Consider the following 24,372-nt stretch of genomic DNA (forward strand, 5'->3'; position numbering starts at 1 on the left):
TTAAGGGAGCACTCTGGCTACTGTATGGAAAGTGGGTTGGGAGACAGCTGACGATGAACACAGGGAGCCAAGTTAGGCTATTGCAGCATCCAGGAGGTAGGTTGCTTGGATTAGAGCAAAGCAGTGGAGATGGTACTTGCGCAGTGACCACCTCCTCCACAATTGGCAGCATGTGGTGCCTTATCTTCCCTTTTCCCCACTGCTGATCACCCGGGGAACAGATGTGTTTGTGTCAACGTCCACCACCCCCACAAGCCCAGGGGCCCAAGGATGGAAACCAGGCTTGGTTGAGTTTCAGGACCATTCAGCACAGGGTGGGTATGCCCATGCTGGGGCTTTAGGGTGAAGGAATGAAGGAATGCAGTCTTGCATCTGAAGGCACAAAAGTATTAATAACCAAAACGAGAAATTGGTCAGGAGGAAACTGGGCAGATGGCAGGTAGCTTTATGGAAGAGTATGAGGTGAAATGACACAGCTGTTACAAGGAACCAGGGCAAAGTACAGCAACTACCAGGTCACCCGGTACAGGCATCCATGTGGGCTGGGCCCTCTAGTCAGCTCCAAGGTGTGGGGCCCCACCGAGGCAGAGACACCTTTGGCAGAGAATGCAGTTACCACTGGTTGTACAACCTTGAGGGGAAGCACCTTTGGAGGAACAGAATGGAGAGGCAAGCCTTCCTTGGCAAGGCCGCTGGTCCGGAAAAGAATTTGAAGTAGGCCAGGTGAGGCCTATGGCCTACCTTACCAGAGGCTCAGGCTCAGAAACACCTTCTACAGCAGCAGGGAGTTAGCACGAGGGCTGGGGGCTGGGGGCAAGAAGGAGTGAGGGCACTCTGCTGGTAGGGCCAAGAAGTCTGTCACAAGCCAGCCAACCTTCCACCTGTCAAGCAACACAGTGCAGCGAGAGGTGACCTGGCAGACTGAGCTGATAGCTCACTTGCATCTCAACTGTCAATTCCCAAACCACCTCTCTCTGCCTCTGGACCCCCACCCTAGCTCAGGCCTCAGGCCTCCTTCCCGATTAGGAAAATGGAGCAACCTCTTTATCCCTCTGCAGCCTCTACCCATCCAGTCTACTCTCCTCCCTGCAAGAGCTCCCCATTGCCCTTGAGATAGGATTCCAGTTCCTGAACTGGCCCCTCAAATCCACTTGGATCTGACACCACCTACTTTTTTGCTCCTTCTCCTGCACCCATTCAACATGCCTCCATCTGCCAAACTCATCCTGGTCTTTGGGCGTACTACTGTTCCTTCTCCTTGGGATGTCCTCATCCCCGATCTCAGCCTCTGGGAATCATCTAGACTCAACAGAGGCCCTCCTCCTTCAGGAAGCCTTGGCCGGCCCGTGAGCACTCTCTACCAGATCGCCGGTCTGGTGCTTACCTCCCCAGGCCTGTGGACTCACTACCAGAGGGTCAGCACTCCAATGGTGCCAGCTCAGGGTCAGCACTCCAGACTCCCTGCTGCCCTGTGCCCAGCCCGGTGTTGGCCACTGAGGACAAAGATATACAATAGAGTCCCTGCCATCAAGGAGAGCCAGCGTGCTGAGAGGCAGCTCCCCACACACAGATGCCCAGCATACGGGGCAGACTTTGGGAAACTGGCCACCTACTCCAAGGCTCAGAGGCAGGAGGGAAGGCCTTCTGGAGAAAAGGGGTCTGAGCTGGGCCTCAGAGTATCTAAAGGAAGAGGAGCAGAAAGGGCTTCCTCAGCAGAAGGAAGGAGCAAAGGAAGGAAGAAGAGAAAGGGCAATGTCTAGCAAAGCAGGACTTCATCGAAGGCAGGGCGCGGGGGAGAGTGAAGTGCTGGGTGTGCAACACCAACGCGGAGCAGCCTGTGTCCATCCTGTATGATGGGAACCAGGGCAGGTTTGGGAGCAGGAAACTGACATGGCTGGAATCGGGCTCTAAAAGGTCAAGGCTCCAACCCCCAGTGCCCTACAGTGACGGCCAGAAAGTACACAGACTAGAAACCATTTTTTACTCTTAGTGGGGCCTTGCCTATGGCATACCCACTGGCTGCCACATGGGGAGGGGTTTAGGGCAGAGACTGGGGACCAGACTGAGGGGCAAGGTCCAGACTCAGGGGGACTTAGCTTCTTGGAAGGGGGCGGGGGGGAGGCAGCCTCTGCCCCAAGTGAACGTTTCCTTGCAGGATGGCAGCTGTGCCCTGACCAGGCTGGACGCAGATCCAGTGGGTCCTCTGGAGCCGGCTGGGTGGCCGGGCAGGCAGCAGTCAGAATGGCTGCTTTTCAGGGGTCATCAGTCGTTCCACCTCCCGCATAAACCGCAGGCACAACTCTTCCTGCCAGGGCAGAGCCACACACTGCACGGCCACAGGCAGCCCCACGCTCTTCTTCATGGCCTGCAGGGGACACAGGGATAAGAATGGGAGGCAGCAAGGCAGGACCCCACCCCAGGTCCAGGAAGCACCCCAGATGGAGAGAAGGGGCAGCACAGCAAGCCCAGCCGCATCCTTCAGGGTCTTGCGTAAACAAAGACAGACAAGGCCTGCTGGTGTGGCTCATGGTGGAGCGTCAACCTATGAACCAGGAGGTCATGGTCAGGGCACATGCTCAGGATGCAAGGTCGATCCCGGGTGGGGGTGTGCAGGAGGCAGCCGATTGATGATGTTTCTCTCTTATTGATGTTTCTATCTCTCTATCCCTCTCCCTTCCTCTATTTCTAAAAATCAATAAAAACATATTTAAAAAGAAAAGAAAAGAAAGACAGGCAAGACCTACATGTGCTTATACTATTTCCTCCACTGCAGCTAGAGTTAGGGAATGGGTGAGTCCAGGAGAAGGAAGACCTGGAGTTGGCCAGGCCAGTCCCCATGACCTCACCTTCCACAGCACCTTGTCCCACGTATCTCTAAAGTAGCCTCTGCAATGCTCCATCTGGGCCTCATCCTCGAGCGTCACCGTGGTGACAGGCACCACCCCCGCTGGGAAGTCCAGGCAGTTGTAGAGCAGAGTGTAGCTGACGGCTCCTGAGACACAGCACAAGTAGCTGGAGCAGGCCAGGTGACCTTCGGTGCCAACTGTCCTGTCTGCGCCTCAGTCTCCCATCCTGTGAAGTGGCACCCGACCCCCACAGACAGGGACAGGCTCTCTCCCCGGGCTGAGACTTGAGTGAATGACAAAGCCCAGGAACCCAGATTCAGGCCAGGCTGGGGAGCCTGCTGGGGTTTGCCCCAAGCCTCTGCCCATGTAGCTTCCCCAGCTGGAATGTCACTCCTGTTTTCTTGGCATATCTAATCCCACCTGGACCTCAAATTCCACCTCCCCAAACCATAGACTCTGGCCAGAGGAATGATGTCTACTGATATCCTTCCCAGGATATCCCATCTTTGCAGCCAGCCAGACAGGGCTGAACGCATAGAAGAGAAGGGATGGGCGGGGCTGTCAGGGGCATGGTGGGGAAGCAGGCCTCACCTGTGGCCTTGCCTGGGGCATTCAAGTCCATAGCAGGGCCCAGCATGGGCGTGAGCAGCACATCCAAGTCCAGTGCTCTCCACTGGGTGATCACAGAGCTGCGGTACACCTGGGGAGGGTACCAGCACAGCGAGTGAAGCACTCAGACCCAGCCCAGCCCATAAGCTCTTCGATGCAGGCACTGTGTGGCTGGGGGCTGGGGTGGCTGGGGGCTGGGGAGCCACAATGGGAGGGAGGTCCTCAGGGCACACAGGCAGGGCTGCTTGCAGGGGAAGTGATTTCCCCGCCTCCTACAGGAACTGTAGACACCATTCTTCTGGCCAGGGCAGGGCCACATAGTGCCTGGTGACAGGCAGCACCGTACGGAAGAAGAGGTGTCCGGAGTACGAGCCCTGGGCTGACCCAGCCCCCAAGGATGTGCATTTGGGCAAGTGAGGGTCAGAGAGCTGGACCCGAGCAGGCCTGTCCAGGGAGGGGGAGGGGGAATAACAGGCTGCTCCAGAAGACAAATAAAACCAGTGCCCAAGAGAGCCCACTGGCTCCCATTCCCCACCCTAGTCTAGTTCGGGGCTGTGCCTCACCTCGATCTCGTGCTGCAGTTCCCAGAGCTTCCCAGTGGACCTGGCGGAGGGAGTGAAGTCACCAGCCACGATGGTCACAGCCATGGGGATCAGGGGGTGAGCAACATCAGACCCCTACTCTTAACACCTCCCAGATCTCATTCCTGCAGACCCTTCTCAACATTATGGGAGCTCTGAGAGGGAAGCAGTGCAGGGCACAAGTTCAAATCCCTACTGTCCTGTTGAGAAGATCAGGCCCCACGGGGGACTTGGGCTGAGTTACTTAGTGGCTCCACTGCAGAGCCAGGACCAGACCAGGCCTGATTCCTAGCTACCCTTAGGAGGGGGCAGAGCTGTCCAAGGTCCTAAGTGCCCCGTGGTGAGAAAAGGAGCAAGTCCACAGGATGCCAGAGCCTGAAAATGGGGCAGCTACTGCCCTGATTTTCCCGCTCCAGCCACTAAGGGGCAGGCAAGACCCAGTGCAGCTCAGTGCAGTTCAGATCTCTCTGGAGGAGCATCCTCACAGGATCCCCAGCATCCCCCTGTCCCCAGCCGCACAGCAACTCCTTCCTGGTCCTTCCCACCCATGCCCCAGCCAGGGCAATCTTCTCCCCACCACTCCCATCTTGTGATCTCCCTCCAGCCCCGGCTTTCCACCCAGACCTGGGCCCCGATAAGACAATTTGCAGGTCCCACCTGAAGGCCACAGAGGGACTGTGGAATAGACTCCAACTCAAGGTCTCCGACTTGAATAGTGTTGGGGACAGGAAGCTCCCATCCTTAGCACTGGTCAAGCTGGAAATCTTGAGTAAGAGTTGCCACCCTGTCTGGGCCACTTTCAGCCTCAGAAGTCACTTCCCACCTCTTTTCCTGTCGGAAACCACTTCAACCCAGGTCTGAGGAAGAGAGAGGCAGGCATCGGGACATGGAAATTTTCTTACCGAGACTTCATGCTGCTGAGAAAGGCTGCCAACCGTGGGAGCTGCAGGACAGACACAGAGTCAGTGACTCAGCTTTGGGCCAGGTGCTGACAACAATCTTCCTCAGGCCAAGCCACCATGCCTCCTCTCTCTGTCCCTCCCCCAGGTCCCAAGTGGCACCCCCTTCAGCATGCAGGACGACTGAAGACCAGAGGGCTGGGAGGAGGAGAGGAGTCTGGGTGGGGGGGCTTGGAAGAAGAGGCCATGCCTGCCAGGAGAGGCTGAGGAGAAGGGGAAGAGCCCCAGACGCTCCCTCTCACCCACCCCATCCCTTCCACTCCCTGTGCCCTCACCAGAGGCTTCAGCACGAAAGCCAGCAGTCCTTTAAGCCACTCGGGCAGCTTCAGAATCCATATCAGGTCCCCTAAGCAGGGGTCCACGAAATCACCTTTGCTGGGAGACAAAGGGTCCAGTCCAGGTACTTCCACCCCAGGCATCCCTCCTGGCTTACCCCCACCCACTGGGTCCTCCATTTTCTATTCAGCAACCTTTGTCCATCTCTGTCCTCATCACACGCTGGTAACTGCTGGTCTCCAATCCCTTCAACTGCCTCCTTTCAAATGTCCGACTGGTTTTTGCTAATCCTTCAGGACTAGCAGGTCACACTCCCTGGCAAACCCAGCTCAGAGCAATTAGGACTGAGGGCAACATCTCCCTGGCCAGGGCTTGATACTGAGGGCACCCCCTGTTGCTGACGCCAGCCTGGAGACACCAGTGGGGCTGTCCAGAGTGGGCCCCCCATGGCGCTTGTCTCTGAGGCTGTCCCTGGTTCTAGATCTCAGGGAAAGGTCTCAGGTGGCTGAGCCTGGGCCTCGTTCCATGGCCAGAATGAAACGTAGCACCTTCCAGGAAGCCTGGGCCATCCTCGACCACTGGGGGAAGTCAGATAAGCCCAGGCGTGTCACCAGAGGCACCTTCGCAGGCCTGTCCTCTGCCTCTGTCAGTCTTTAAAGTCTGAAAACATTCAAGTGGAACCTGCCTCTCTGAACGTGAGCTCTGCAAAGTCCCTTAAAGCGGGTCTGGTCCAACCCACCGACTTGACACAAAACCAAGGTCCTACTCGAAAGGGAAGGATATGGCTCAAGTCAGAAGGGCCTCTTCTCCAAAGAGACAAAAGAAAAGAAAAGAAAAAGAAGAGCCTCAGATCACAGCATGATGTCTAGACCCCTGCCCTCCTGCTTGATCCTGCCCTTATCTCTCATCTTTCCTGACAGTCAGGTAGCCCTCTGCCCATCTCCTACCTCCCAAAGAGCTCAGCCCATGGCCAGACCACACATGCTCAGTCCAGCCTCGCCTGGCGCTGGCACCTTTCCAAACTGTCCCTGTTAAGGTATCTCCAGGCTCAACCTGCAGTTGGAAATGCAGCGGGGTCCCTGCCCAGGATGCGTCGTCCTTCTTTGTGTTCAGCTGAGGCCTGTCCCCCTTCTTCCCCCAGGTGGCCCGTCCCTGGGGGTCAAAGCACTCCACTGCTCTCCCTGGGTCTACCCTTGTCCTGATTCCACCGCAGACCCCGAAGACAATCATCACTCACAAGTTCTGTAGGAAGCTGCCGCCGCCATCACTGAACAGCCCACCGGTCGATAGCGTCTCTAGAGCGTAGGGTATGTTGCTTGGCAGGAAGGGAACCAGCTGCAGGATTGGAAGGTATGAGCCCCCACCCCTAGAAACTCTTGGGTCTGTCCACCCCCGTGCTGCCCAGATGGCCCTGAGGATGGACTGGACCAACTCTGCCGCACAGTAGCTCTCACTGCAGCCACAAAGGTGGCCTTACTTGCCGGAGCCACACATGAACTGGTCTGAGATTAGCAGACCAACACCCACTGGCCCACCTTCTCAGGGCCCCGAGAACCTACGGGCAGCTGTGCACCATGTGGTGGATGAGGCCTCCCAAAGCCACCATCACACATCCCTAGCACGGGGCTGAGTCCACCATCGATTACTTACCCCAACACTCCTAATTAGCCCTGTCTATACTGCTGCCACAGGGACTCAGGTCCCAGCCCCAACCACAAAACAATCCGGGTGCAAGGAAGCCAGGAAGGGGTGGTGGCCATGGGTGGTGGCCAGGTAGGCTTCTCTGAAGGAAGGCCATGCCAGCGCTTCTGGGCTCCTGCAGCCTTACCGTGTGGCCTGCAGCCTTCAGTCTCTGCTTGGTCTCCAGCACGGCCCGCTTCATGGCTGGGGTGGGCATGGTATACTTGTCTGTCACATAATACCCCACACGCAAGGGCCGAGAGCTTGCATAGATCTGGAGACAAAGCACAAGAGTCAGAGTCAGAGTCGGGTCGGGAGAGGGTGGCCCGAGGTGGGGCTACCCGAGATCGAAGCCACCCACCCTCACACAGCTGCTAGGCTGAGGCCCGCAACCCCTGAAAACAGACTGCCAGCAAGGCCGGCCCTTTCTCAGAACTTCACGATGACCCTGCAGATTCCCTCGTTCATATGAGGAAATTAAGGCTTCAGATCCAGATAACGAGATGGGCCCAGAGGGGTGCTGAAACCGGTCCAAGGCCCCCAATGCAGAGTGACAATACTGTGTCCTGTCTGCTGCCTGTGTCAAGAATGCAAGACCTGACTCCCATGGTAAACTGTCCCAGCCCTCATTTCCACCGCTCCTCCTCCTCAGGGAGGGGAGCTCACGCCATCCAGCCCAGACTTCCCACCTGCCAAGGAGCACCGGGGCCCACTCTCCTGCCCGGGGACCTCCAGCCTTCCCACGGCGACCTGGGCTGCGTGAGGGAGCGATGGAGCTTGCATCGCTCAGTGTACTGTCTGCATTCGCATGGCTTCACTATGCCACTGTCTGCATCCATCTAACTTGACTGCTCCTGAATGCTTTATACATAAAGTGCAAAGGATTTTCCGTTCTTGAAAGACCCTTCAACTCTTCAACAGAAGGGTAAAATGACACCTTATACTTTGAGACTCCTTAAATCCTTCACCTCAAAATCCTCACCTTGCTGTGTCCACCAATCCTAAACTATTATTACATCACTAGAGGCCCGGTGCACAAAAATTTGTGCACTCGGCGGGGAAGGGGGGGTCCCTCAGCCCAGCCTGTGCCCTCTCGCAGTCTGAGACCCCTCAGCAGATAACGCCCTGCTGGCTTAGGTCTCCTCCCGGGTGGCAGAGGGCAGGCCCAATCCCTAGGTGCAGCCCCTGGTCAGGATCAGAGCAGAGCCGATTGGGGAGTTGGGGCGCCGCCCCCTGTCATGCACAGAGCAGTGCGGATTGGGAGGTTGCGATGCCACCCTAAGTCACGCTCAGGGTAGGGCCAATTGGGGGGTTGGGGCACCGCCCCCTGTCACACTCAAGGCAGGGTCGATGGGGAGGTTGCGGCGCCACCCCCTGTCACGCACAGAACAGTGCCAATCAGGGGGTTGGGGCGCTGCCCCCTGTCACGCACAGAGCAGGGCCCATCAGGGGGGTTGGGGAGCACCCCCCTATCATGCACAGAGTAGGGCCGATAGGGGAGTTGGGGCACCGCCCCCTGTCACACACAGAGCAGGGTGGATCAGGGGGTTGGGGCACTGCCTTCTATCACCCACAGAGCAGGCCTGATCAGGGGGTTGGGGCGCCGCCACTCTCACACTCAGGGCAGGGCTGATGGGGAGGTTATGGCTCTACCCTGTCACACACAGAGCAGGGCTGATCAGGGGGTTGGGGCGCCACACCCTGTCACACACAGAGCCGCAGGGCGATCAGGGGGTTGGGGAGCTCCGCCGTATCAGGCACAGAGCAGGGCTGATCAGGAGGTTGGGGCGCCTTCCCCTGTCACGAACAGAACAGGGTGGATAGGGAGGTTGTGGCCCCACCCCCTTCACACACAGAGCCGCAGGGCGATCAGGGGGTTTGGGCGCTGCCCCCTGTCACACTGATCCTGGTGCCGGGAGGCCTCTCAGCTCCGCTGATCCTGGTGCTGGGAGGCATATTACCCTTTTACTATATAGGATAGAGGCCTGGTGCATGGGTGGGGTGGGCTGGTTTGCCCTGAAGGGTGTCCTGGATAAGGGTGGGGGTCCCCACTGGGGTGCCTGGCCAGCCTGGGTGAGGGGATGATGGCTGTTTGCAGCTGGTCACACACCCTTCAGGGTGGGGGTCCACACTGGGGTGCCTGGCCAGCCTGGATGAGGGGATGATGGCTGTTTGCAGCTGGTCAGACACCCTTCAGGGTGGGGGTCCCCACTGGGGTGCCTGGCCAGTCTGGGTGAGGGGCTGAGGGCTGTTTTCAGGTTGGCGGGTGACTGAAGCTCCCAACTACTCCTTTTATTCTTTTTTCATTGTATTCTGGGCCAGCTTTAGCTCTGGCTCCAGCTCTGAGGCCTCTGCTGCTGAAAGCAGGTATCTGGTTTGTTTGTGTTCTATAATCAAAATAATGTATAACTCCAGCTCTGAGATCCCGGCGGGCTGAAAGCAGGTTTCTGGGGTTTTGTTTAGCTTCTATATATGTTAAAATGTTTCAAACAGCAAGCTCAGAGGCCGGCAAGGCAGGCAGCGAACATTGGAGTCCTCCGTCACTGAAGCAAGCAAGCCCCATGTTAGCTTGAAGCTGCCTGGCTGCTGGCCGCCATCTTGGCTGGCAGTTAATTTGCATATCGCCCTGATTAGCCAATGGGAAGGGTAGCAGTCGTACGCTAATTACCATGTTTCTCTTTTATTAGATCAGACTAGAGGCCCGGTGCACAAAAATTTGTGCACTCGGGGGGGGGGGTCCCTCAGCCCGGCCTGTGCCCTCTCGCAGTCTGGGACCCCTCGGCAGATAACGACCTGCTAGCTTAGGCCTGCTCCCGGGTGGCAGAGGGCAGGCCCAATCCCTAGGTGACACCCCTGGTCAGGATCAGAGCAGGGCCGATTGGGGAGTTGGGGCGCCGCCCCCTGTCATGCGCAGAGCAGGGCGGATTGGGAGGTTGCGATGCCACCCTCAGTCACGCTCAGGGTAGGGCCGATTGGGGGGTTGGGGCACCGCCCCCTGTCACACTCAAGACAGGGTCGATGGGGAGGTTGCGGCGCCACCCCCTGTCACACACAAAACAGTGCCAATCAGGGGGTTGGGGCGCTGCCCCCTGTCACGCACAGAGCAGGGCCCATCAGGGGGGTTGGGGAGCTCCCCCCTAACACGCACAGAGCAGGGCCCATCGGGGGTTGAGGAGCTCCCCCTTGTCACGCACAGAGCAGGGCCCATCAGGGGGGTTGGGGCTCCGTACCCTGTCTCCCACAGAGCAGGGCCCCTCAGGGGGTTGGGGAGCTCCCCCCTAACACGCACAGAGCAGGGTCCATCGGGGGTTGAGGAGCTCCCCCCTGTCACGCACAGAGCAGGGCCCATCAGGGGGGTTGGGGCTCCCGTACCCTGTCTCCCACAGAGCAGGGCCCCTCAGGGGGTTGGGGAGCTCCCCCCTAACACGCACAGAGCAGGGCCCATCGGGGGTTGAGGAGCTCCCCCCTGTCACTCACAGAGTAGGGCCGATAGGAGAGTTGGGGCACCGCCCCCTTGTACACACAGAGCAGGGCAGGTCAGGGGGTTGGGGCACCGCCCTCTATCACCCACAGAGCAGGGCCGATGAGGGGGTTGGGGCGCCGCCACTCTCACACTCAGGGCAGGGCCGATGGGGAGGTTATGGCTCTACCCCATCACACACAGAGCAGGGCCCGTGGGGGGGCGAGAGGGGGGGGTTGGGGCGCCGCACCCTGTCATACACAGAGCAGGGCCGATCAGGGGGTTGGGGCGCCACACCCTGTCACACACAGAGCCACAGGGCGATCAGGGGGTTGGGGAGCTCCCCCCTATCAGGCACAGAGCAGAGCTGATCAGGGGGTTGTGGCGCCTTCCCCTGTCACGAACAGAGCAGTGCGGATAGGGAGGTTGGGGCCCCGCCCCCTGTCACACACAGAGCCGCAGGGCGATCAGGGGGTTTGGGCACTGCCCCCTGTCACACTGATCCCGGTGCGGGGAGACCTCTCAGGTCCGCTGATCCCGCTGCTGGGAGGCCTCACGGCTCTGCTGATCCTGGTGCTGAGAGGCATATTACCCTTTTATTATATAGGATAGAGGCCTGGTGCACGGGTGGGGGCCGGCTGGTTTGCCCTGAAGGGTGTCCTGGATCAGGGTGGGGGTCCCCACTGGGGTGCCTGGCCAGCCTGGATGAGGGGATGATGGCTGTTTGCAGCTGGTCAGACACCCTTCAGGGTGGGGGTCCCCACCGGGGTGCCTGGCCAGTCTGGGTGAGGGGCTGAGGGCTGTTTTCAGGCTGACAGGTGACTGAAGCTCCCACTACTCCTTTTTTTCTTTTTTTTTTATTTATTCTGGGCCAGTTTTAGCTCTGGCTCCAGCTCTGAGGCCTCTGCTGCTGAAAGCAGGTATCTGGTTTGTTTGGGTTCTATAATCAACACAGTATCAACTCCAGCTCTGAGATCCCGGCAGACTGAAAGCAGGTTTCTGGGGTTTTGTTTAGCTTCTGTATTTGTAACAATGTTTCAAGCTGCAGGCTCAGAGGCCGGCAAGGCGGGTGGGGAATGTTGGAGTCCTCCGTCACTGAAGCAAGCAAGGCTCATGTTAGCTTGAAGCTGCCTGGCTGCCGGCCACCATCTTGGTTGGCAGTTAATTTGCATATCTCGCTGATTAGCCAATGGGAAGGGTAGCGGTTGTACACCAATTACCATGTTTCTCTTTTATTAGATAGGATGATCCTTACAAACCCCCACATTGAAATACTCACCTTAAAAAACCAGACTTCAAAATCTCAACAAATATCCCCACTTTGCCCCTTCTGTCCCCCTCCACCCTCCACCCTCCCCGCCCTAGGCCACTAAGGTTCTGTTGGGGCAGCATTCTCCCTCACCACAGAAACTAGTAAACTCAGCTTTGTCAGATCCACAGGCTGTTTTGGTGGTATTTGGGGAGCCAGCTTTCAACACCGCCCCCAGATCCCAGCTTTCTCAGACTGTCTGCCTTTAACTGTCCTATTCAGCCTACATGCCAAGCATCACAAAGGAGGTTGGGGATATGGACACAAATACGGAAGAAAGGCTCCTGTTTGCTGCGGGTCAAACACGGAGGAGGCACATCAGTTCTCCCTCAAGTTGTTCTGGTTCTGGGAAGTGGTTCCTCCCTGGCAGCAGCAGAGGCTGGGGCTAGAAGGCTGGACCTGTCCTCAGCCAAGATTGCCAGCTGACATTGGAAGACTGAGTTTCTAAATGCAGGCAAGGGCTCCTTCTAGTGGCTATCTGTGGAGCAGCAGCTGACCCTGGTCTCAGGCCCCCAGGGACTGGCTTTCAGGAGACAGGGCCTCCAAGGCCGCCCACACTGCCTGGGGGCTGCCCTCTGGGCTCAGGAGCACCAGTGACAACTGAACCCACCCACATCCCTGCTCACCTCCTCCCTGAAGGGCAGGGGGGGCACGGTGGGGTCCAACCGGAACATGTCCTCACACAGCAGTGCTCGCAGGCACAGCGCCAGACTCTCCACATCCCGGGCCATGGGGCCAACTGAGAGCTGTACTGTCAGGTGGGGAGGGGAGGGAAGAGAGATCACTCGGCTCTGGGGTTGGGTCCAAGTAAGGGGCTGGGCCATGGCCCAGGAGTGTGGACAGAGATAAGGAGGTAGGAGCTCAGACCTAGAGTGGCCTGGGGACCAAACTCTGTCCTCAGAAGAGGCAGGGGCAGGGGTGGATGAGGCACCCCCCCCCCACCACCACCACCACCACCGCCGCCTCCAGGGCACTAAGGGAACCACAAACCTCACCTGCCAGCTGTCCATAGACACAGCCCTTCAGACCAATCTTGCTGGATAAGAAACACAAGATAATTGGGAACAAGAAAGAGCCAACCTCTGTCCCACTCCTCACCCACACTGTAGCTCGGAACTCTTACCACGTGGCAGCTAGGAACCAGGGCCAGTGGAGCTGTGGCACTCCCTCCCAGAAAAACCCCAGGCAGGGAACCCCTGCCAGGAACCCAGAGAGGCGGGAAGCTAGGCCAAGGTCACACCACGAGGGACCCAGAAGCTCCCTCCACCCACCTCCTACACCATACCTGAGGCGGTTCCCTGTAGGCTTGAGGCCGCAGATGCCACAGAAGGAGGAGGGAAAGCGGATGCTGCCCCCAATGTCAGTGCCTAAGCCCAGCAGGGATCCTCCAGCTCCAATGAGGGCTCCTTCTCCCCCTGAGGAGCCACCTGGGCTCTTGGAGGGATCCCATGGGTTCGCGGTCTTGCCGAAGAGGGGGTTACTGCAGTCATAGCTGGAGGAAGCAGGGATGGATCGGCCGTGTCACCCTGGCACAGGTGACCCTGCCTCCTCCCCACACCCATGAGACCCAACCTGAACATGGACTGGGGCACGTTGGTATGCACGAAGGGCACGGCGCCCTGCAGCTTTAGCACCTGCACCACCACGCTGTCGTACTCTGCTGGCACCCCCTCGTTCACGCTCAAGCCCAAGGTCGAGTCCTGGCCCTAGAAGGAAGGATGGACACAGAGACATGGCTGATGAGTCAGGGCCCTTCCAGCAGCAGAGGGTCCATTCCCACCACCCTGTCACAAGCCAAGACAAAGCACACCGAGGTGCCCGCTCAAGGCCTCTGGACCTGACATTTCCTCTGAGGGCCCAGGGTAACTAACCCAGGACACAGAGCCGGCTGGCAGGGATGGGGGGAGTTGAGGCCTGACATCACGGCAGGGCATACCTTGTAGCTGAAGCACTCCTTGAGGCTCACGGGGACACCATAGAGCAGGCCCTGTTTGGGGGCCTGGGCCAGCTGAGTCTCACAGTCTGCCAGGTAGTTGGTCACACAGTTGGTCTCTTTGTTCACTTCCCAGGCCTAGGGGAGGCAGAAATGGACACAGGGCAGAGGGAGGCTGGCCTTTAAAATATACACAACATAAAACTGGCCTTTTGAATTATACTCAGGGGAAGGGTAGCCATGAGCACAGAGGATAATTTAGGGCCCAGCATCCATGTCACTGGGGACATCTGGCCCCAGCCTCACCCTGGCTGTCTCTGGCCTTCACCCCCCCAGAGACGGAGAAAGAGAGTCGTCCCAGGGGCAAGGCACAAGCAGAGCACTCGAAAGAGCAAGATACTGGCGTCAGAAGCCCCCCAGAGGGAATGAGATGACCCTTGGCCACTCTCCTCCTCCTTCAAGCCACACCTCTGCCCAGTGAGGCAGTCAGGGCAGATCCCCATCTCAGACCACACTGCAAGTCAGCACAGTGCAGGGCTAGACCCAGGCTCTCACCTCCCAGAGCCCAGCACACGCTCCTCGGCCCCAGGCCTGGCCCACATCTCCCCCAGCTAAGCTTCCCCTCTCCTAGGAGCTCTTGAGTCTGATAATCAAGTCACATGGAGGAGTCACTGACTCATAGTGAAGGGGGTGGGCACTTGACTAGAGTAAGGACACCCTCACTGTGGCTGGCAGCCACTAGGCCTTGCTGACACACACTCAACAGGGCCCTACAGGAGGGAAAGGTCAGGGAAGAGTGAGGTGCAGTTTAAGTGAATACTCTTGTTCCTGTGAAACACCTGAGAAAACGGGTGTCGGTCCTGTTACCACACTCAGGCTCATGAAATCTGTCTCTGGGCTACCCAAGGCATGAAGGTAGGAAGCCAATCTGTAACCAGAATGCTTTCCTGTGATCTCTTTCTTTAAAAAAAAAAAAAAAAATATATATATATATATATATATATATATATATATATATATATATATATATATATTATTGATTTTTTACAGAGAGGAAGGGCGAGAGATAGAGAGTTAGAAACATTGATGAGAGAGAAACATCCATCAGCTGCCTCCTACACACTCCCTACTGGGGATGCGCCTGCAACCAAGGTACATGCCCTTGACCAGAATTGAACCTGGGACCCCTCAGTCCCCAGGCCAACGCTCTATCCACTGAGCCAAACCAGTTAGGGTTCCTATGATCTCATTCAAGAAATCATGCAAAAGCCACACTCATAAAGCACAAACCTATTTCAAACACATTTTTTGAGCACTTACTATATAAAAGACATGGCGTCCAGCACTAAGGTGCAAAGACAAATAAGAAGTTCTGTTGCAAGAAAGCTCACATTTGCCATGGGAAAGAGAAAGAAAAAGTATGCCCTATAATGCGATGAGAAATGTGCTATTAGAAAGTGAACACAGAGGTTGAAACCAAGATGGCGGCATAGGTAAACCCCGGAGATTGCTGCCTCGCACAACCACTTCAAAAATACAACTAAAAGACTGAAAGGACAACATCCAGAACCACAGGAAGGCTGGCTGAGTGGAAATTATACAACTAGAAGGAAAGAGAAAAGCATACTGAGACTCAGAGGAGGCACAGTGCGGAAGTAAAATACAAAGGTGCGGAGGTGCGTGCGGAGCGGGCTGGCGGCTGAGGTCACAATTGTCTTTTTCAATCGGGAGGGAGTTTCAGGCTCTGAGCTCCAGTTCTGGGTGAATCTCTGGGGACCCAGGCTCATACAGGAGAAACGGGACTGTCTGGCATTGGTCGGAACTCGAGGGCAGCTTTCTCTCGGAGGCACACACAGCAATTGCTGGGGCCTCTGAGTACAGGACTGAGAGCAGCCATACTGCTTGCTCCGCCCGCCCAGTTGATCCCCTGGGGCTCTGCCCCGCCCAAGCCACACGGAGGCTTTTGCATATGAAAGGCATGGCCCTTTGTAATCTGAAAATTACTTAACAAACTGCAGCTGCCCAAGGCCCCAGGGCAACTTGCATTGCTTTACAGCTGGCTTCTGCTGGGTAGCTGCAGGCAGAGGCTAGATTAGCACCTCCTTAGATCCAAGAGCCAGTGTACCCAGTGGTCAGAGTGGGACTATCCAATTACAACTCCTCAGATCTACAAGGGACACACTCAGGGGGCAGACTCAGTGAGCGCCAAAGCCCCACTGAAGCAAGTCTTGCCCCAGAAGGGTGTCTTTAGCACAGAAGTTCTCCCACCATAGACATAGCTGATTCTCACTGCCAATTGGCCTGGAGGTCAAATCCTCCAGTGCTACCTACAACAATCAAGGCTTAACTACAACAAGACTGTGCACAAAGACCACAAGGGGGTGCACCAAGAGTGTCTACCTCAGGTAATTGGGGAGGCTGAGCCACCGGGCCCTCTAGGACACTTAGCTCAGAAAGCCACTCTATCGACACAGCGAAGCATAAAAATGCCGAGACAAAGAAACAGGACACAAATGACAGAAATGGAGGAAAGCAAACTACTGGATATAGAGTTCAAAACCATACTTTTAAGGTTTTTCAAGAACTTTCTAGAAACCGCCGATAAATGTAGTGAGATCCTCAAGAAATCTAGTGAGACCCTCGATGTTGTGATAAAGGACCAACTAGAAATTAAGCATACACTGACTGAAATAAAGAATATTATACAGACTCCCAACAGCAGACCAGAGGAGTGCAAGAATCAAGTAAAAGATTTGAAATGCGAAGGAGCAAAAAACACCCAACTGGAAAAGCAAAATGAAAAAAGAATCCGAAAATACGAAGATAGTGTAAGGAGCCTCTGGGACAGCTTCAAGCGTACCAACATCAGAATTATAGGGTGCCAGAAGAAGAGAGAGAGCAAGATATTGAAAACCTATTTGAAGAAATAATGACAGAAAACTTCCCCTACCTGGTGAAAGAAATAGACTTACAAGTCCAGGAAGCGCAGAGAACCCCAAACAAAAGGAATCCAAAGAGGACCACACCAAGACACATCATAATTAAAATGCCAAGAGCAAAAGACAAAGAGAGAATCTTAAAAGCAGCAAGAGAAAGACAGTCAGTTACCTACAAGGGAGTACCCATACGACTGTCAGCTGATTTCTCAACAGAAACTTTGCAGGCCAGAAGGGAGTGGCAAGAAATATTCAAAGTGATGAATAGCAAGAACCTACAAGCAAGATTACTTTATCCAGCAAAGCTATCATTCAGAACTGAAGGTCAGATAAAGAGCTTCACAGATAAGAAAAACTAAAGGACTTCATCATCACCAAACCAGTATTATATGAAACTAGGGGCCCGGTGCACGAAATTCGTGCACTGGGTGGGGGGGGGGGGGGGATGTCCCTCAGCCCAGCCTGCCCCCTCTCACATACTGGGAGCCCTCAGGCGTTGACCCCCATCACCCTCCAATCGCAGGATCAGCCCCTTGCCCAGGCCTGACACCTCTGGCCTAGGCGTCCGGCCCGGGCAGTGGGGACCCGCAGTTGCAGCGGCCCCGCGATCGTGGGCTCCACTTTAGGCCCAGGCAAGGGACCCCTAGATTCCGGGACTGCCAGCTTCAACCGTGCCCAGCTCCCATCGCTGGCTCCACCCCTACTTCCTGCTATCACTGGCCAGGGTGGAAAAGGCACCTGATTCTCCGATCATGGCTGGGGGGCAGGGCAAAGGCGGCCCCAGGGCCGCCTTTGCCCTGCCCCCCTCCTCTTAGCTCCCCCCTGGGTTTTTGATCACTGTCAGTGGCAGGGGGCTTCTTCCTGCTTTCCCTTTCGCCTCCCTGCATTGTACCTACATATGCAAATTAGCCGCCATCTTGTTGGCAGTTAACTGCCAATTTTAGTTGGCAGTTAACTGCCAATCTTAGTTGGCAGTTAATTTGCATATAGCCCTGATTAGCCAATGAAAAGGGTATCGTCGTACGCCAATTACCATTTTTCTCTTTTATTAGTGTAGATGCTGAAAGGTATCCTTTAAGAAGAGGAAGAAGAAGAAAAAGGTAAAGATACAAATTATGAACAACAAATACACATCTATCAACAAGTGAATCTAAAAATCAAGTGAATAAATAATCTGATGAACAGAATGAACTGGTGATTATAATAGAATCAGGGACATAGAAAGGGAATGGACTGACTATTCTTTGGGGGGAAAGGGGTGTGGGTGATGCGGGAAGAGATTGGACAAAAATCGTGCACCTATGAATGAAGACAGTGGGTGGGGAGTGAGGGTGGAGGGTGGGGTGGGAACTGGGAGGAGGGGAGTTATGTGGGGAAAAAGGAGGAACAAATGTAATAATCTGAACAATAAAGATGTAATTTAAAAAAAAGTAAAAACAGAAAATTCAAATTCAAATACACAAGTAAATACATTCAGCACTACAAAATATCTTTGGAATCCCAGAAAGATAAAATTAACTTAAAAAAACAACTAAAACTTTAATAAAATTTTGATGCTATTGTTACATTTAAAAAAAGAAAGAAAGAAAGTGAACACAGTCCTAGCCAGTTTGGCTCAGTGGGTAGAGCATCAGCCTGCAGACCAAAGGGTCCCAGGTTCGATTCCAGTCAAGGGCACGTACCTTGATTGCAGGCTCCTCCCCAGCCCAGGCCCTGGTCAGGGCTCCTGCAGGAGGCAACCACTCGAGATGTTTCTGTCACATTGATAATTCTCTCTGTCTTTCTCTCTCTCTTCCACTCTCCCTAAAAATCAATGGAAAAATATCCTCGGGTGAGGATTAACAAAACAAACAAAAGAAAGTGAACACTAAAGGGGAAACCTAACTTGGGCTGGGAGGGGAGGAGGGTCAGGGAAGGCTTTGGAAAAGGGGAGTCCTCTAGGCCTGAAGGCTCAGCTACGGGAGCTTGTTGTGCCGAGGAGGGCAAAGAAGAGGGAGAAGAGCCGTCCGGCAAAAGGAACTCCACACAAGCCAGCACAGAGCATGCCAGGCCCTGGAACCGCCAGCAGCTGAGCTACACTGATGCCCCGAGCTCCAGAAGGCTTTGGCCAAAGAGGATGCTGGAGACAAAGGCGGAACAGAATTAGAGCCTGAAGAACTGGAGCCTGAAAGGGATCTGTCCAGGAGGCTGGTGCTTGAGCGTGGAGGGAGACAGTGCTGGAGGACCAGGGCGGCTGAAGAGGGGTGGGGACAAGGGGTGGGCTAAAGTGAGCCATAGGAAAGGAACAGACTAGACTTGGTGACCAGTGGGGTGGGGGCCGGGGGGAGAGGGAAGTCTGGGCTGAAAGCCAGGTTTCTAGCAAAGACAACATGATCAGTGTCCCCTCCCCCTCATACACAGAATCAGCCTCTTCAGCCTCTCTCTCTCTCTCTCTCTCTCTCTCTCTCTCTCTCTCTCTCTCTCTCTCTCTCTCTCACACACACACACACACACACACACACACACACACACACACACACACACCCCTCTGGCTCCTTTCCTCCCTGGCAGCCCCTAGCACTGTGGTCCCACAATGGCCCTCAGCAAGATAAACTCCAGGCCAGGTTTCCCCCACAGCCTGTACTGAGAGCAAATAGGAAGGAGCAGGGAAGATCACGGGCTGGCCAGCCACCCTTACCTTTCCCATATAGGTGAAGAGTGCAGCCTGGGGGGACAGCTCCCCATTGTGTAACTTCTGTACCAGTTGAGGCAGAGTCAGGGCCAGCAGTGCCTTTGAGTCCAGGTCGGGGTTCTGGGGAGACACCTCAGATCAGTCCTGCTCCCTGCAGGCCCTACATGCTTGCAGCAGACACCTGGTCCCATGTCCTCAAAACCCCACATCTACTAAGAAGATGCTCACCTTCACATGCCAATCCACGCCAGACATGCCCATCCACAAATCTGACGTGACCCAGCCATTGCTACCTGGGACAGTGCAGATATAATCTCTTCAAGAAGCTTCCTGGATGGACACCCAGGGAGAAGCCATGCCCAGGCTGATTTTATTTAATAAATTAGAACTTATAAAAATTAAAAACCTAGGCTCTGTGAAAGATGAAATGACAAAATGTACACTGGAGGGAAATATTGGAAATCACATTTACATCCAAGTGGTAGAATGTGAATGCACACACACCAAAAAAACTCAAAATGAAAACAATCCAATTACAAAGTAGGCAAAAGACATGGACAGGCACTTCTTGAAGAGGATATACAGATGGCAAAATCAAAACCATAGTGAGATAGTAAGGCTCATATATCAGAACACCTCACACTAAATATAAGAACAGTCCCAACTGCTGATGAGGATGTGAAAAAAACAGTCATGCGGGCATTGTGCATCGATGGTGGTGATAAAAATGGCATGCCCACTCTAGAAAACAGTAATTTCAAAACACAAGCAAACAAACTACTATAACAAGAACATGCGATTATTACACATCCCAGCAACTCAACCCAGGGCATCTACTCCCCCCTCCTCCCCCCAACCCCGCCACCCCCCTCCCTCCACCGCTCCCCGAAATGAAAACGTGTGCTTTCCGGGCTTGACTCCGCCGGCCTGGGATAGTCAGAACCTGCACATTACAGAGAAAGGTCTGACGAGCCTGGCTCCAGGAGGAAACCTCTGAGCCCTTAGAATGTCCTGGCCCAGGAGGATTATTAAACCACCCTCAATGGCTGCATACTGTGTGCCAGGCGCTGTGCTGGTGTGCTCTATGTTTTTATTAAATCGACTACCGTTCCCCTTGGGCAGAAAAGAAACCTAGGCTCAGAGAGGGGAAGTGCCTTGCTTAGGACCATACAGGCAAACTCCAGTTCTCGGCCCACTCAGCACAGGCTGCCCACTGGCTGTCCACCTGCTCCTGGCCACCCAACCAGCAGGGGAGGGTGAAAACAAGAAGAGCCCATGCTGTGTGGTTAGGCTGCAGCTGAGAGCCACGTACAGAACAGGATTTCTTCATTCATTCCACAGAGATGGTGCCTACTCTGTACCAGGTGCCACACTAAGCAGGGTGACACCAGTGAACAAAGAAGGCATGTGCATGCTTTGGGGGGTTTATACCAGGTGCAGGTTGTGAGTGAGCAGATAACAAGTTAACAAATAAGACATTTCAGATAGTGAGGTATAATTTAAAGAAAATAAAACTGGGTGAGGGAAACGGGCAGCATACAGGTAGAGGGTGGTCAGGGAAGAGCTCTCTGAAGGAGACATTTGATCAAACGCCTCACTGCCAGGCCTCAAAGGCTCCTAGAGTCCCTGGGATCAGCCCCTACCGGCAAACACAGTCACTTCCTCCTCCAGGGCACTGGACTAATTCATGAACAGGGGCTAGAGGAGATCAGAGCCACAGCCACCAATTCTCACCTCTATGGTCTCCTGCTCTTGTCACAGTCTTCAGGGGCCTCCCTGTTGCCAAATCCCACAGGAACTTCTCCTTTTCATTCTGCTCCATGTCTCCCTGACCACACACCAGCTTTCTTCAATTCCCTCCTGGCCTGCAGATACCACCCTCTCTGATTCTCCTCCTGGCCTTTGGCTACTTCTGTCATCCACTTGGTCCATCAACAAACATTTTCTGAGCATCCTCTGTGTGTCAACAACTTTGTTAGAGGCTATGAAGTTAGAAGTAACTAAGATAGGCAAGTCCCCGCTTTCAGAGAGCTTACATTCAAGAAAATAAACAAATAAACAAGTAATAAATAGACCACAGTGTAACAAAGCAAAAAAACAGAGTGCGGTGATGAAACAGCAGAGAACTGACCCAGATGGCCTGGGCAGGCCTCTCCAGGGGGTGACATTTCAGCTGTGATTTGATGGATGAGAAGGTGCCAGACAGAGACTCCTTGAGTTTCCCTTGGGGCACCTCTTCTTCCCTCTCTGGTGCTGGGAGAAGTCATTCACTCTGGTGGCTCTCTCGGCTCTCCACCTCCCCCAATGACCTCCCGTTCCTCCACCCAGCCTGACTCAACTGAGCTCAACCCAGTCACAGGGCTATTCCCAATGGTGCCCACCCCTCCGTGTCCTTCCCCCTGAGCTTGCTCCCCTACTTTCCACCAGCTCCCTCTCATCCTCCTCCGTGTATACCCTCACTCAGGGAAGGGTGCTGCATCCATCCAGGTGCTCAAGTGAGAAAACAGGAGTCAGCCTGGACTCCTCCCTAACCCTCCCACCTGCATCCAATCACTCACCAAGCCCCATAAGCAGCTCTGGAAAATGCCACCTCTCCATCTCCTCTACCAAGATCCTCACTGGTGCTCATCCCTTCTCTCCCAGGTCACCCAGGGACCACCTAGCTGGCCGCCCTGCCAAAGTCTTATCACTCCCACCCACTCTTCCTTTTTGCCTGCCCAGATTGTGCAAAGCTCAACCAGGGCTTGCCTTTCCCCTTAAAACCTCCTTACACCACAAGCATGTTCCGGGAGGTGCTTCCAGGCAGGATCCTGTCAGACTCCGCTGCACCCCTCAATGCGACACCACCACTCATACACTCCACATGCACCCATCATACAGCACCCTTCCCTTAATTTGTTGAACAGATACAATACTTATTTGGGATTGTTTTTAAAGAAAATGGATCCATGATTTCTCTATACACACTAAATAATCCCTGGATTTTTTTTCACATGCAATACAATTCATTTACTGTTACAACCTATAATTCCTTCTAAAGGCTTAACTTCTTTGTTTACAGCTCTATTAGTTCAAATAAAAACATCACATGTTCTAGCTAGCCCATCATGATGATGCAACAATTAGCTCTTCCCTGGATATTTTTTTTAAGGCATACAAAATAAGCCCAGTTGGCATGGCTCGATGGTTGAGCATTAACCTATGAACCAGAAGGTCATGGTTCAATTCCAGGTCAGGACACATGCCCAGGTTGTGGGTTTGATCCCCTTGTGGGGCGTGCAGGAGGCAGCCGATCAATCATTCTCTCTCATCTATGATGTTTCTCTGTCTCTCTCTCCCTCTCCCTTCCTCTCTGAAATCAATATATATATATTTTAAAAGGTATAAAAATGAAAAGTGAACATTCCCTCATCTCTGGGACCATCCTGCCTAGTCCTCTTCTGAAAACAAAACCATAGTTAAAGGTTTCTGATTAACCTTATAGGGGAAAAAAAAGTTTATGAAAAACCCACAATGTATATAATTGTTGACATATATTCTATTTTGCACAGAGGGATCATACTATATACACAGTACTACACCTTACCTTTCTCATTTCACAATAAAAATAGCAAGACTGTTTTTCCCCCCAATTATATAACTATGTGATCATTGTTTTTATTTTATTAATCCTACCCAAGGATATTTTTTTCCATTGGTTTTTTAAATATATTTTTATTGATTTCAGAGAGGGAGAGGGAGAAATAGAAACATGAATGATGGAGAGAATCACTGATTGGCTGCCTCCTGCACACCCCCTACTGGGGATCGAACCTGCAACCCGGGCATGTGCCCTTGACTGGAATTGAAACCGGGATCCTTCAGGCTGATGCTCTATCCACTGAGTCAAACCAGCTAGGGCTTTCATTGATTTCTTAGAGAGAGTGGAAAGGAGGGGTAGGGAGAAAGAGAGAGAAACATCGATGTGAGAGAGACACATGGATCAGTTGCCTCCTGCATACTCCTGACCAGAGCCTACAACCCAAATACATGCCCTTGATCAGAAATCGAACCCATGACCCTTCGGTGCACAAGCCAACGCTCCAACCCAGTGGTTCTCAACCTTCCAAATGCCGTGACCCTTTAATACAGTTCCTCATGTTGTGATGACCCACAATTTCATTGTTACAAATTGAACATAATTAAAGCATAGTGATTAATCACAAAAACAATATGTAATTATATATGTTTTTCCGATGGTCTTAGGCAACCCCTGTGAAAGGGTCATTCAACCCTTGGTTGTGGGTTCTTGCTATTCATCACTTTGAATATTTCTTGCCACTCCCTTCTGGCCTGCATAGTTTCCAATGAGAAATCAGCTGACAATCTTATGGGTACTCCCTTGTAGGTAACTAACTGTTTTTCTCTTGCTGCTTTTAAGATTCTCTTTGTCCTTTGCTCTTGGCATTTTAATTATGATGTGTCTTGGTGTGGTCCTCTTTTTTGGGGTTCTCTGTGCTCCTGGACTTGTCAGTCTATTTCTTTCACCAGGTAGGGGAAGTTTCCTGTCATTATTTCTTCAAATAGGTTTTCAATATCTTGCTCTCTCTCTTCTTCTGGCACCCCATAACTCGGATGTTGGTACGCTTGAAGTTGTCCCAGAGGCTCCTTACACTATCTTCATATTTTTGGATTCTTTTTTCTTTTTGCTTTTCCGGTTGGGTGTTTTTTGCTTCTTCATATTTCAAATCTTTGACTTGATTCTTGCGATCCTCTAGTCTGCTGTTGGATTTCGGAATAATATTCTTTATTTCAGTCAGTGTATGCTTAATTTCTAGTTGGTCCTTTTTCATATCCTCGAGGGTCTCACTAGATTTCTTGAGGATCTCACTAAATTTATCGGCGGTTTCTAGGAAATTCTTGAAAAACCTTATAACTGTGGTTTTGAACTCTATATCCAGTAGTTTGCTTTCCTCCACTTCTGTCATTTGTGACCTGTTCCTTTTTCTCCCAAGTGATTTTTTAAAAAATCAGTTGCCTATACTTTGTATATAAGGATTTCTGGTACCAAGAACTAACCAATCAGACACAACCTTATTATGCAATGTGACCAATAAGATGCAACTCTATTAT

General features: G+C 53.5%; 1 protein-coding gene across 4 annotated transcripts in view; it reads right to left on the minus strand.

Moving 5' to 3' along the window:
- Positions 1–429: 429 nt before the first annotated feature.
- Positions 430–24,372, minus strand: part of LOC132231131 (fatty-acid amide hydrolase 1) — a 29,064-nt gene continuing 5,121 nt past the window's right edge. Inside the window, exons 2-15 of one of the 4 annotated variants that reach the window (XM_059689703.1) lie at positions 19,267–19,380; positions 13,657–13,791; positions 13,293–13,426; positions 13,006–13,212; positions 12,716–12,756; positions 12,347–12,471; positions 7,100–7,225; positions 6,509–6,606; positions 5,271–5,370; positions 4,939–4,979; positions 4,019–4,058; positions 3,438–3,546; positions 2,847–2,992; positions 430–2,365 (exon numbers count right to left, since the gene is read on the minus strand). In XM_059689703.1, the coding sequence (XP_059545686.1) occupies positions 2,237–2,365; positions 2,847–2,992; positions 3,438–3,546; positions 4,019–4,058; positions 4,939–4,979; positions 5,271–5,370; positions 6,509–6,606; positions 7,100–7,225; positions 12,347–12,471; positions 12,716–12,756; positions 13,006–13,212; positions 13,293–13,426; positions 13,657–13,791; positions 19,267–19,380 (1,545 nt within the window). In that variant the 3' untranslated portion in view covers positions 430–2,236. The remainder of the gene's footprint in view (positions 2,366–2,846; positions 2,993–3,437; positions 3,547–4,018; positions 4,059–4,938; positions 4,980–5,270; positions 5,371–6,508; positions 6,607–7,099; positions 7,226–12,346; positions 12,472–12,715; positions 12,757–13,005; positions 13,213–13,292; positions 13,427–13,656; positions 13,792–19,266; positions 19,381–24,372) is intronic. The other 3 variants (XM_059689705.1, XM_059689706.1, XM_059689704.1) reach the window with 3 other exon arrangements.

Source organism: Myotis daubentonii, chromosome 3 (genome assembly GCF_963259705.1).
Source record: "Myotis daubentonii chromosome 3, mMyoDau2.1, whole genome shotgun sequence".
NCBI classification, from domain to species: Eukaryota; Metazoa; Chordata; class Mammalia; order Chiroptera; family Vespertilionidae; genus Myotis; species Myotis daubentonii.